This window comes from Cryptomeria japonica, chromosome 8, assembly GCF_030272615.1.
Source record: "Cryptomeria japonica chromosome 8, Sugi_1.0, whole genome shotgun sequence".
Lineage (NCBI taxonomy): Eukaryota > Viridiplantae > Streptophyta > Pinopsida > Cupressales > Cupressaceae > Cryptomeria > Cryptomeria japonica.
In genome coordinates, this window is record NC_081412.1 from 633,582,975 (window position 1) to 633,596,775 (window position 13,801).

The following is a 13,801-nucleotide window of genomic DNA, read 5'->3' on the forward strand; positions in this document are numbered from 1 at the left end:
ACGCCTGTACGGCTCCAAACTTGGTTAATATGGTAGTAACATAAGATTTGCCTAAGGATCCATGTATTACATTTGACCCTAGCAAGACCATTAGAGAACCGGATGGTCCTTTATACATAGTTGTGAAGGTTAAGGATATCCCTTGCCATGGGGCCCTGCTTGATCCCTCTTGCACGGTTAATGTCATAACTAAAGAATATCTTTTTATTTTATGATTGCATAAGCCTATATATGATGCTTCTAATGTTGTGGTGAAGTTATTTGATGGCTTCTCTTGTCCTACCATTGGTTCTATCACTATTCCTGCTGGAGTTCATGCTAAATCCATGGATGTTGACTTTGTTATCATACCTTCTTCTGAGAAATTCCATGTGAATTTGGGCTATCCTTGGCTATCTTCCATGAAGGCTATTGCTTCTCCAATACACAAGTGTGTTAAATTCCCTCACAATGGAGAAATAATAACCATGAACCATATCTTATTTCGTCCATCCGAAAGAAGCACTGGTATTCCTATTGATCTCTTTTGGCCTAAACAATTTCAATCTCTTCCATCAAGGAGTGGTGCTCTTTTTCAATCTTATCAAAAATGGAATAATGATATGATCTTATCCTTAAGTCAACCTAGATTGCCAACACTTGACATTCCTATTATTCTTCAAGAAGAGGTTCTTCCCCTCTCAAAGAGAACTAATCTCCCTCCTAAGGAAAATTGTCCACCTAATCCTATGAATGTGACTTTACCTTCTCTTAAGGAGAACAAAAATATTCCTCCTAAAGTTACACCTATACCTCCTCCTCATGTTGGATCTGGTCTCCTTCCTACACCTAATATTTCTCCTTCCTATGGTGCAGTTACATCTCCTTCCTCTTATCGAGAGAAGAAGCCTACTTCAACTATTGTTCAACCAAAAAGATCTCAACCTAAACCTTCGACTATCAAGGAGGGAAAAATTCCTACTTCTTCAAATGTTCCTCCTCCTTCTCAAACTTCAACTAAGACTTGATGTAATCATTGTGCAAGAGAAGGCAATACAAGAATGATGCTTAAACGTGTGGCTAAACCAAACTATAAATCTAACTCGCTATTATCAAGTGTCATGCTCTCCATCCTACTCTCAAAGATGTCAAGTTCTACCATGTGTTGTAGGAAGAAAACTATCTAGGGGACAAGTTTAGGCGCATATGTTAATGATTTTGAAATTTTGATTCACTTTTACAAAATCCTGATAAAGGCTTGTGGCATGATTTTGAAGGGCTTGTTTATTAATGATGAATAATCCCAATGTTGCCTTTTTAGTACTTTTCTTTCTTTCCTTTTCCATTCCTTACTAGCTAATGCAGGGAGATTTAAATTTTGTTGGTATCACTTACCACTATATTCTCTAGGCTTGTCGCTTTCTCAACCTAGTTTTCTTTTCTACAGATATGGGTGGTGATTTGATTTAGATCGAACCCAAAAAATTCTTTGAATTTAAGATTAATCAAGATCTTTGGAATAAGGTGATTAAGGAAATCTAGATACTTATGCAGAGGAGATGACCAACCATGATATTTAGCTATCTACAACATTTGTTCATGTCTAGGATAATGGTACTATTAAGATTGGCAGTGTCACCTTTATGGTTTCAATGGAGACCGTAGCAAAGGTGATTGGGCTATCCCTCGATGGAGTTTCATTTCCCAAAAAGAAAAAAGGGAATCATAAAGAGGACTTTGATCATTTCTTTGAACCTAGGGAAAGGGTTTCCAAGGTTCAAAGTGGTTATATTAGGGAAGAACTACTAGATATTTGGAAGGAGTAAGCTATATTGTTTATGAAGTACTTCACCTTAGAAGAAAGGAAAAGTAGGCTCCATCTATTGAAATTCCCCATGTTAAATCATCTCTATCATGGGGTAAGAATGAGTTTTTCCTTCTAGGTTATATCATCTTTTTCTCAGTCTGTTTCTAAAGCCATTATTAAAGGTTAACCCCCACTCCATTAGGGCTTCATTTATAGATTGTATAATTGCTAACCAGCTTTATCCCCCTCTAGTGGGGTCCCTTCTATTGAGATTGGGTTCACCTATGATGCCAATTTATATGTAGATCTTATTGTTACTCCCTCTGATTCAAGGTAGTGTCTCATTTGGGTTCTAAAATGGCCAATAGGAAAATACTTGCTAGAATGGCCAAATTTAAGACCATTTTCACCACCACAAAGGATCAGGATGTCCATCCTCAACCTCAGATGCAACAAAATATAGATATTGTTGAATATTTTAGCTCTGAGCCTCTTTCATTGGATGATTCATACTCCTCAGATACCACGTCATTCGATTGGTTATCTGCTAAAATTGGTGCTAACACTAGCCCTTCCCCCATAACCCCTCCCTCCTCTACTAATACTAAACCATCGAGCTCTATTTTGGTTCTAACTAACATTGTGAAGGACCTGCATGAGGATATAAAAAGACAAGACAACCTATTAAAATGGCTCTTTGCAAACATGAATGTGGTCATTAAAAGATCAACCAACTGGATTCAGTGCCTAAGGCAAAGGCCAGGGCTAACACTTGGGTGGACAACTTGGATGAGGGCATAGTTTGGAGAATTGTCGATGATCTTGTTGGCATATTGGGGCTAGTGGGTAGAAAGATTGATGATACAGACTCCAAGATCAAGATGCCAGGGACCAAACTTGAGCTAGGCCAAGAGGTCAAGAAAACCCAGGAGGCCCTTAAAATAAAATTGGGGAGGTAAACCTTGCTTGTAAGAACATGGATAGTAATCATAATGCCTCCCTATAGGCTATCTAGGATGAGATGGAAAGGAAAAGGGAAAACAAAAGAAAACACATCAAGTCCCTAGCCACAGTCTTTGGCCCCACGTCATCTCTAGTGAAATCTACCCCTGACTTCATGTTGGTCTCCCCTAGCTCTAAGATTGGGTCAAGTAAAAAAGTTTTTTTTTTATAAAGTGCTTAGTTTGTGCCAAGTTGGCAAGAATGCTACCCCCATATAGTAGACCATCTCTTTGTGTCTATGTTGGGTGGTTTTACTATGTTTTTTCATTATTTCAATTCTTCTTTTTTTGCTATTCTTTTAGTGTATTTGTTGGATCTCTATTCACCCTACTTGTTTTTTCTTATTTTTTGGGTGGGGGAATATTTTATTTGTTGCACATCCCTCGTGTGCTCTTGGTGTCTCTTTGTAGATAGGTAATGGTATGAGCCTATCTCAATTTTATTAATGAAAATAATATAATTATCATGCATCTACAAACAAAATAAAAGTGTGGAGCACAATGTCAAACAATGAATGGAACCTATGAGGAAAAACGCTAGAGTTTCTTCTTATGTAAGAGTTAGGGAAATACTAGGGTGGCCTTATTAAGAGTGATAAGGTTTGTTTTGAGTTTGTTGTTTGGGGATTCTTGCCTATTGGGGATGTTACTTTGTTTGTTGTTGATGGTATTTAGGTGGATGAGGAGGCTCTCTAGAGTGAATCAGACGATGAGCTACTATTAGATATACTCAGTTAAGCCAAGTATCAAAATACCCACTTTGTCAAGTGTTAAAATTTCCACTATGTCCTTGCACCTACTTTTTTCATGTTCTTTCCCCCTCTTATGATTTTGTTTTTACCTCTTCATGGGTTAGATTTGGTTGAGAAGTCTTGTGTTGAGGTAGTCATTGGGGGCTAGAAGGGCTCTACTTTATAGACTTTTTTTTGAGGTTGTGGACGACGACATTGATCCTCCTTAGATGCCTATTTATTAATACAAGTTAGATGTTGGGTCCTCTTCTCATTTAACTAAGGTTATTTATATTGTAAAGCTATTTTTGGTGTTGTTCCCTATTGTTGGGTACAGAAGGGTTTTTCTTCCTCTACCTAGTATTGGTTTGGGTTTCACCAAATTATTTCCTTCACCTATGAAAACCCTCAATTCTTAGAGTGTCTTCTCCTTGCAATACCACTGAATGTAATTTCTAAAGGATCTCTTCTTTGGATTATTTTCACTCTACTCTTTATTAGATCCTTGGGCTTGCAAAACTTCTTCTAGGTTGCAGTCTTCACTCATTGGGAGGTTTCTTGGTCACAAGCCAAACATTGATTCTATCTATAGGAGCCCATTTAATAGATGGAATGGTTCACACAAAATGTGTAATCTTTGTTGAACATATTTCTCATATTCTCCTTCAAATTATATGAGGGATTCTCTTGCGTTCTTTAGGGTGGTCCTTGGTTTTCTGGTAAGAATTCTCTTCACCTTCAAAGATGGTCTATTGATTTTAATGTTAGTAAATTTAATTTGACCATTATATGAGTTAAATTTTCATAAATCCCATTGGAATTCTAGAATTAACGTATCATCCAATGAGTTGGTGATGCAATTGGCCAGTTCATTTATATTAATGATATCACAAAATCTAGAAGTTGTTTTCTTTTTACTATAATTTGTTTGTGTTGACATTGATTCAAAGTTACTCAACAAAGTTACATTGATCTATATATTGGTTTTTGGGATTACGGACTCTTTTTTCAAACCCCTCATAAGTTCCACTTCCATAGTGATGGGATTTCCTCTTGGTTTTGTCAAGAAGATTTTGATTCTATGCTCTTTTGAGAGCATCAAGAATAAGGGTTTTCCTCTACCTCATATAAAAGAGGATTAATACAATTCTTATCCTTGACATAATTATGGATGAAAGTAGTATTTTGACTACCCTCCTAAAGCCAAGTGATGCAATATTTTTGTTTCCAAAAAATATCTTCACAAAGCTCCCATTCATGAAGTTGTTTCAATAAAGAAGACTCCTTTCGAAGGTGATCCACGGTCATACCATAATCTGTAATAAGAGAAGTAACATTATTCAACTGAGATTGAATCTGGCTTCGTCTATATAAATATATTCCAAAATCTAGAACTGTGCCACCTTTTGAGTTGGAATTTTATAAATTGGAGTAACTTGGAGAATTAGTAATTGGAATTACCACATGGAGGTTTTTCCAAATTCCACCATTATGACATGTGTTCATAGAGAGCATGATCTTGTAGCCACATTAATTGAAATTTAAAAAAACACATGATTCTTCATAGGAAAAAGAGAAGAATCGAATCCAAATTTTCAAAAGTTGTGAGACACTTATCACTAATGTAATAAGAAGAAAAAAAAATGATCTCATCTTTTAGAAATTTATTCCAAAGAATGACAATTACTCGAGTAAAAGAGGCATCAATAGGATTAACATCCACAAGATTGAGAAATGAAATATTGTTTTTAAAAAGGATAAAAGATTGATCTAGTCAACTAAGACCCCTAATAATGTCTTCAAGAGAAAGAATAGAATCAAAGTCTTCATCCAGAATCCATAGAAGAGAAACAAATAAAGTGTGCAAAAGATATAAATTAGACCATAACTTAAGCTTATTGTAAAAATATGTTGGTGCATTAATGTCAGAAAGAAGAATAAGATCAATAGAAGAAAAATATTTGTCCACCAAGGATAGTGAGTGCTTGGAAGAAATGAAAAATATAGAAGTAAGTTGATGAGGTCACTCCTCCTTTTCCCCCTATCACCCCCACATACTAACATTAGCATCCCTTTGACAAAGTGGAAGAAAGACTTTATATATCATCCATGGAAAGTTTAGTCTCCCGAAGGAATAAAATAACCATCTCATGATGTTGAACAAGATTGCAAAAAACTGTTTGATAAGAGGTGCTACCCAAACCCTTGCATTCCATGAAAGGATAATCATTAGTGAGAGTCAGTGAAATGCAAGTCCAGAGGATGAACATCATCCAATTCTACTAAAGCTTCACCCAAAAACTTTACTTTATTTTGATAACTTTTCCTCCCAACCTTGCTATTCTTGTCCAAAGTATCCTTTTTGAGATTCTACTACTAAAGACCCAAAGGAAGAGGAATATTTTTCTTGAGATTCTCATTTGCATGAACCATCCTACAACCATTAGGTAAAGTATAAGTAGGGTAACTAAAGGGAACAACTGTAAAATAAGCAATAGATCGATTTGAAGGAATCCACCAAGTCATATTTGGAAGGAGCAGACATTTTATGATTAGTAGCCCAATAATAGAATGCACACTAGAAGGAGTCAGGACTTCCTTAGATACATCAACAACAAAAGAAGAAGGACGCAAAGTAGAAATTTCTAAAATTTTGCCTAGCACATTTAAATTCATGTCATCAAACGTTTCTAAAACATCAAATATATTATTAAAATATCCTTTAGATAAACCTTTCTTCTTTCAAGCAACTTTTTTCACTTTATTCAAATCTCTTACAAGAATAAACTTAGTAGACTTCGTACGCATATTAGACACTAGTTTGTTGCCCTTTACCATAGACATATACTTGGAAGACATAGAATATAAGGGACAAACATCAGAGGCCCTCTTAAGACAATTCCATACGAGATTCTCATAAACTTGGGAAAGCTAACACCAATTTAAGGAAGAGCTTCACAATCCAAGTGTTGAAACCAATGCAAGCTACCTAGTTCGATCTCAATAGACTCTCGCAAGGGGTTATTAAGATCAGTATCCCCATAGATACGAGGATAAGAAGGAACCTTATGGATTTTTTTTTTTTTTCAAATTTCATAAAAGTGAGGCATTTATAATAAGAGGCTAGTTTTTATACTAAACATTATACAAAAATAATTGAAATTGAATTCAAATCATTACGTTTCTTTTTTAAAAATAGTAATATGAATTAAGTGAAATATTATGTTTTCATAATTGATATTAAAATTTTTGATATTATTTTAGATCACTATTATTCTCATACTAAAAATAGATAATGATGTATGATCTAAAATGTTGATCTTCAAAACTGTTTTGCATAATTTAATTCACAAAAATTAATTACAAAATATATTAGGTGGTCGATATTGTATTCTTGAATTCTTACATCTTAGATTTCAAAATGAGACACGTGTGTGCGTGCACACACACACACACACATGAGATATATGATATCACGTGGTTTATAATTATAGTGAACATCAAATAGAGATTGTAAGTAACATGAAGAGATAGGTATATTCTTAAGATAAGATAAAATAGATTTTATATAAATTAAGAGAAGGGTATATTTTAAGAAATAATCTCAAGAACTTTTTATAAACTCTAAGCAATTTTATTATAAAGAGACATAGAATTTGAGATGTTCATTTTATGGTTATTGGAAAATGAATTTCTAGAGTGGATGATATTATTTTTTTCTAAATGCCATTTTTTTAAGGATAAGTAATTGTTTCATTAGTGATTTAATTGGTTGGATCATTATATCATAATAACTTTTTTATCATAGAAAGGTCAGTTAAAAAATAAAAGATTTAAATTTTGAAATAGACAAGTTGAATTGAACTATCTATTGATAATTATTGATGGAAATTTAAATGATATATAATACCAAGTAATTAATAAATCTTTAAATAAAAATCTAACAATGTACTAGGAAAATAAAATAAGGTACTATAATTACATATTTACAATAAAAAAAAAAAACATTTTTTATTTTTTACTTCATATACAAATTTACCCCTTACACATACATTTTACATATTAAATTAAAAATAATAAAAATAAAACATGTACAATTAGGCACTAAAATAGTTAAAATCAGGGAATTTCCTATATTACTCCTCGCGATGTTTACATCATAGAAACACCAACGATTTCTGGCTCCCCTTATGCTTATTAAATTTTGTGTCCCTACACTAACAGAAAACTTACTCCATATACTAACAAAACAAACAGAAAACTTACTCCATATACTAACAAAACACTCTATACAATGCTATATACTTTTATCTATTCCCTCTTATACACCGATCGAGAGCTAAAATTACAACATCATACAAATGGAAGGCTCTCTTTCTCACCCTCTTATTGAAGATCGATATTCCAATCACAATAGAGAATCCCAAACAATAACTCAATCCAAGTCCGATTGCCCATCCTATCATTTGACCATCTGAGTTCTCTGCTTCACCACTTCTCTCAATACTTGTGCAGTTGCCATAGCCAGAAGAGTTGTTGCAGACGGTTACATTGGTAAATGGAATCCCACTTAGCTTAGGATTGCCCAAGTAGGACGACTCCCCAAACGTTAGAAACTGCCCCCCGTGGGGTAAGATAGATTTAAGAACTGCAAATAACTCAGCAACTGAAGTTCTAATGGAATGTTGCCATTCAGCCTGTTTAGCGAGAGGTCCAAAGACTCTAGCTGATCCATGCGTCCCAATGTTTTTGGGATTCGGCCACTGAGATGATTCCTTGAAAGGTTAAGGGCTATCAAGCCTTGAAGAGATCCCATTTCGGGAGGAATGCTCCCAGATAAGTTGTTGTTTGAAAGATCAATACATTTAAGAATGAAAAGAACTTTCACAAATTCAACATCCCAACCTTCCCAGGAAATTTTAATCTGATTTGTATATGTAGCACCAATTGAAGTGCATTCTTCGAGATAGTCTGGATTACTTTGCGATGCATTGACCATTGCGAGCAAATTTGTAAGGTTTCTTGGAATGGGTCCTGAAAGGTTGTTGCCAGAAAGATCCAGAATTTGAAGATTCGGAAGGCCAATTACCTGGCGTGGGGAAGGGTGCCTTCCAAATCATTATTTCCCAAATCCAATACTTGCAGAGATCAGCCTTCTGAAATGGATGAGGGAATAACTCCTCTCAAATGATTACCATTGAGCTTCAATGTATGAATCTTTGTAATGTTGCCCCACTCTGCTGGCAATTTACCTTCCAGATGATTTTCTGCCAAATCTAGAGCACTAAGAGAAGAACTATTCCTGGTTAAATGAGGAGGAATGACACTGCTCAGCGGATTTTTTGAAAGGTCAAGAACCTGCAAATATGGAGTGCAAATAGAATCTGGAATCGCTCCGCTGAGATTATTCCGCGACAAGGATAAGAACCTTGCATTTTCAAGATACGCACCGATGTGACTAGGAATAGAACCATTAAACTGATTCATCGACAGATCCAGCAGATAAGCTCGAGCGAGAGGAAGAGGACGAGCACCTTTTAAGCTATTATTGTGCAAATCTAGATAGTAAGGTTACTCTAGATGGCAATGACCCAGTTAATTGATTACGGCTGGGTAAGTTCCATATCCAAGATGGAATATTGTTTGGATACTGTTAGCAGATAGGTCCAGAATTTCCAAGTTATATTGGGTCACAAGGAAGGATGGAATTCTATCTAAATTGCAAGAACCTAGTCCCAAAGAGGAAAGCTTAAACTGCGGAATCCATGTTGAGTCAATGTTGCCACCCTTAAACAGCACACACTAAGCGTTGACCGCTTAGTATGGCAGGTGAGCTGGCACGGTTGCAAATGCTCTGACAAACGTATGCAAACTGTGGAAGCACAGACAAGCCGTTGAATTTTAAATAATATATTTATTATTGATGGTCTCTTACTTTTTATCTAAAATTAAAATATAATATATATATATATATATATATATAATTTTTAAAATAAATAAATAAATATGATGTTCTAGAGAACATAATATATCTTGAGATGGTATCATTTTTTGAAATTTTTTAATTATTAAAGAAAATGTAAATTTTTGAAATATAATTTAATATTTTTATTTAAAATTTAAATAAAAACATAAAATGCATTAAAAATTTATGTCACTTTCATGTACTTCAAGTTTAAAAGTTAGACCAAAGGCTAGTGCTATTCATTTCTTTTATCATGATGTGTCACAGTACTTGGATTTCACCTAGTTGAATGTCCTTAATTTTAAATCAAGTTTTAGTTGATGTAACTCTAATTCCTTAAATGATAACAATTAAGGTATTATACATTTTTAACATACTAATTCATAAAACATAACAAATTCCCTTACTCATATAAAGGGCTTGTTGCAATTGAACACTCGATTAAACAAATAATTTTATTGGTCACATCACATGTCAAATTAAAGATAATAAATCCCTAAGGCATGCTAATTTATTTTAATTAGATTTACAGAGCCTAATCATCCTTAATTATGCACTATATTGAACCATTTAATAAACTAATTTAATGAAGCATAAATTCAAGGATGACAGAAACATAATGTGTGCAACTTTGATTTAATTGGGTTTATGATTGAGGGCATATTTATTATGAAAATATTCCTAGTAAGCTCTATAACCAATTATAGATTGTCTCTAAGTTGATAAAAAATGGCTCTATAAACTTATAAATAATAATAATGACTGTAACGTGTTAATATGTAATGAGTTCTTAAAATATCCATTTAACTATACAAATAATTTAAATATTCCATAAGAAATAGTGAGAAACCACATGTAAGTGAATTGGAGCAACAAATTATGAACCAATTTTGAGGGTTTGGTAAACCATCATTAGCATAATCACCATGAATTCGATGAAAAATATAATTGAGAAATAAACTAGCAATGGTTAGGAAAAATTCCAAGAAAAGGTGCACAAAAAGGCAAGAAGAATCTTTCTAATTTGAACAACTCCATAGGAAGAAGTACACTTATACAAAAAGAATACATGAATATCATGAGTGGCAAAAAGGAAAGAAAAGAATGTCATTTTTTTTTAATAATCAATCATATCTCAACAATTTTTTTTTTTAATAATGTCGATGAAAATAGTTCTTGAAACAGACTAATGAATCTTTCACCTTTCAAGAAAGGAAATCAACGTTAAGAGAAGCAAGTGAGGCTAGGGAAAATTAACAATAATTCTATTCCATCAATCAAGATCCTCATCTAATAATTTGTGCCTAGAGAATGATATTCATATTTCATTTGGTTTGCTCTTGACTAGAGAATGAAATTCATCTTTCATTTATTTTGCTCAAATTATAAATTTTATTGGCTCCTACCTTGAAAAAGGAAAATGAAAAATTAAATTGAAAATCAAATTGCAGAATCCTATACACTGAAATTCCTCTCAAGAGGATTCTTTCTAGTAGAATTATCTAATAAAATGGAAAGGGATAATGACCTTAATGGAGGGCCAAGGATGTCAAATGGTGTAGGCCTCTTCTTGAAAAATTGTCAATTGTTTTGACTTATTAGATCTTAAAATCCAATAAATTTCAATGTATTTAGAATTTATAGTCTTCTTCAAGAATAATGGTAATGCACAATCTTGGAGTAGATTGACATTTCACTTTAAAAAAATTGAAATCTTAGATGAATTAATTGTGTAGGGAGATTCAAGGATTTATGCAAGGGTATGTATAAGGAGAGATTTGTCCAAATGCTAATCAAATGTATAGTTTAATATAGCTAGATATAATTAGTTTATAGGAAGTTAGGTTAAACCAATCTTTTGTACATGCATTATAAATAAAAAATTCATTACAGAAAAAATAATAGATAGAATATCTCACAAATTTTTTAATGAAATGATACAGAAAAGAATTAGGCAAGCCTAAGGAATCAAAAATCAACACAACACAAATATTAAAGGAAATGATGAGATTATAAATATACTAATTAAACTATTTGATTCATAAAGTAGTGCCTTCAAATCAATTAGCATTGAGATTGTTAAAAGTTGATTTCTTATTCTTCTTTGGATAATAAAGATGAAAATTTCTCTTTTTTCATATATATTGAAGAATGAAATTGTCCTCCTCTTTCTTTATTGGTAGAGAACAAGAGTTATCATAAGAGCCAAGGACTAAGGGGTATCCAAATTCACCCGAGGCACGATCTCGACCTCATCCTATTTCAAGATGTTGGAGCCATGCACTTAGCAAGACTTGATCCTTGATGGGTTCATTAAGAACCATTCGACTTCACCAACAATTGAAGGGCCCATTGACTATAGTTAATAATTTCAATCCTTTTCTTCATAAGAAACATCTTTTTAATATAATCGAGTCAAAGTTGCAGAGATAGTATCCATTTTCTTCTTAAATTGATCAAATTGCTTCACTAATATATTGAAGGTTTAAAAGTATAAGTAATAGTGGCATGAGAAGCATGGGTGGAATATTTTTGTTTACTCGAGATGCATTTAAATTGTTGCTTTTGGAAGCCTTATAATTTAATTAATTTGTGTTTTTGTTATCATCTCATTCTCCAAGATTTTTAATGGAGGATTTGTAAGAAAATTAAATTGAGGTTGTGGAAACCCCACAAGGAAAGGTTCAATTTAGTTTCAGAGCAAAATTCGAACTATAATGTTGCTTGATTGTTACAAAATAGTAATTTAGGTTACATATAATTGGGTTGAATGGTAAGAAACAGTCCTTATAATAAGAAAAAGAACTTGCATTGTTATTACAAATGAACAAAATTGTCTTTTAGACCTATTAGGTAGGTCATGATGGCAGAACATGGGAGAGTGTTTGTTTTGCTCAAGAAGAAATGGAGCAAGTGGGTATCCATGGTATCATTTAGAAATATGGATAATACAATGTTGTTTCGAGGATATCTTTCAAAATTGCAAAGTATTGTAAAGCTATTGATAAGCTCAAAAACTATCTGCCCATGGCTTGTCCAATGCAATCTTTTATAGAACTTGGTGGATATAAATGAAATCTTTTGTTAGTATCCCATTCATGACATTCCATGAGAAGATATTTCTATTTCTCTTAGGCATTTTGTCAAACAGATTAGGTGCCTTTCCTATGCTTATAGATTTTGCATATCCTGCAATCATGGCCTTTTGTCAATCAGTTCATGTCCCTCATCTTTGCTTAAACATTTTGCACGGATATTTAAAAGGGCAGTCAAGACAGTTGCAACTAAAGGATCTAAATAAATTCTTGTGATGGATGTCCATCCCCTGTTCCAAAGCTCCCACTTTCACAGAGGCTAAGAGGAAGCTGGCAAAGGTTGCGATGTTTGGCTTTACACCTGCCCATCTCATTTGGTTGAAATCATCTTAATCCTTTTCAAGAAATGGATCTTCTCCATACCCTACAATCACAGCATTCCGTGAGACCATATTTCTTCAAGGCATTCGATAAAACCATTCATGTACCTTATCTGTGCTTCCACATTTTGATTGAATCTCTACCATAGCGTTTCCAACTATGATATTTGATAATTATTGGGTTGTGTTGTGCTGGGTTGTAAAAATCCTTGACCATTTCATGACAGCGGTGATATAAATGGGAATCATTGGGTGGGAATAAAGTTTGAATTCAAACATTAACGGTGCTAAACGGGACTCGACGGAACGGATTTGGGAGAAGCTATGGGCCCACACCAGCCACCTCCTCTCCACGTGTAGCAATTGAATCTGTGCTAGGAAGTTTTCTTTAAGGGAGGGGGCATGCAATTGCAGGGGAAGTGAAATCGAGGAGAAGATTTCTTTTAGGGAGGAGGCATGCAATTGCAGGGGAAGTGAAGCAGCATAATATTGTTATGTTTGCAAATGCAACTCTGCCACATGAAAGCATAGCTTCCATTGTTTTGGAAACTAAAATTCTTATTATCTTTACTATGAAAGAAAAGAGATGATCAGAAATAATGGGAGAAGAATGATGAATATATCGCTAACTATGGTTAAGTGTTGTTGTGTGAAGAGTGCCGTGTATGCAAAGAGCCACATCAACATAGCAACATTTTTGTCATTTTCAATGGGTGGAAAAGTCATGTGAACGTAAGGCACAACAAATTCGAGGGTCCTGGAGCGATATTTCCAATTTGAATGTGATGGGTATCGTGTAAAACAAGAATATGGTGTGTCAATATGGAAAATTAACTATGTAAATTGTGACTATATGTTTTTTATTCTAATTATTTCCAACATTGACCGACAATTTTTTATTAA

General features: G+C 33.8%; 1 protein-coding gene across 1 annotated transcript in view; it reads right to left on the minus strand.

Moving 5' to 3' along the window:
• LOC131857851 (receptor like protein 21-like) overlaps positions 1-9,005 on the minus strand; it is a 29,906-nt gene extending 20,901 nt beyond the window's left edge. The window contains exons 1-4 of the mRNA XM_059210619.1: positions 8,714-9,005; positions 8,208-8,552; positions 7,901-8,166; positions 7,752-7,759 (exon numbers count right to left, since the gene is read on the minus strand). Of these exons, the coding sequence (XP_059066602.1) occupies positions 7,752-7,759; positions 7,901-8,166; positions 8,208-8,552; positions 8,714-9,005 (911 nt within the window). The remainder of the gene's footprint in view (positions 1-7,751; positions 7,760-7,900; positions 8,167-8,207; positions 8,553-8,713) is intronic.
• Positions 9,006-13,801: the final 4,796 nt, after the last annotated feature.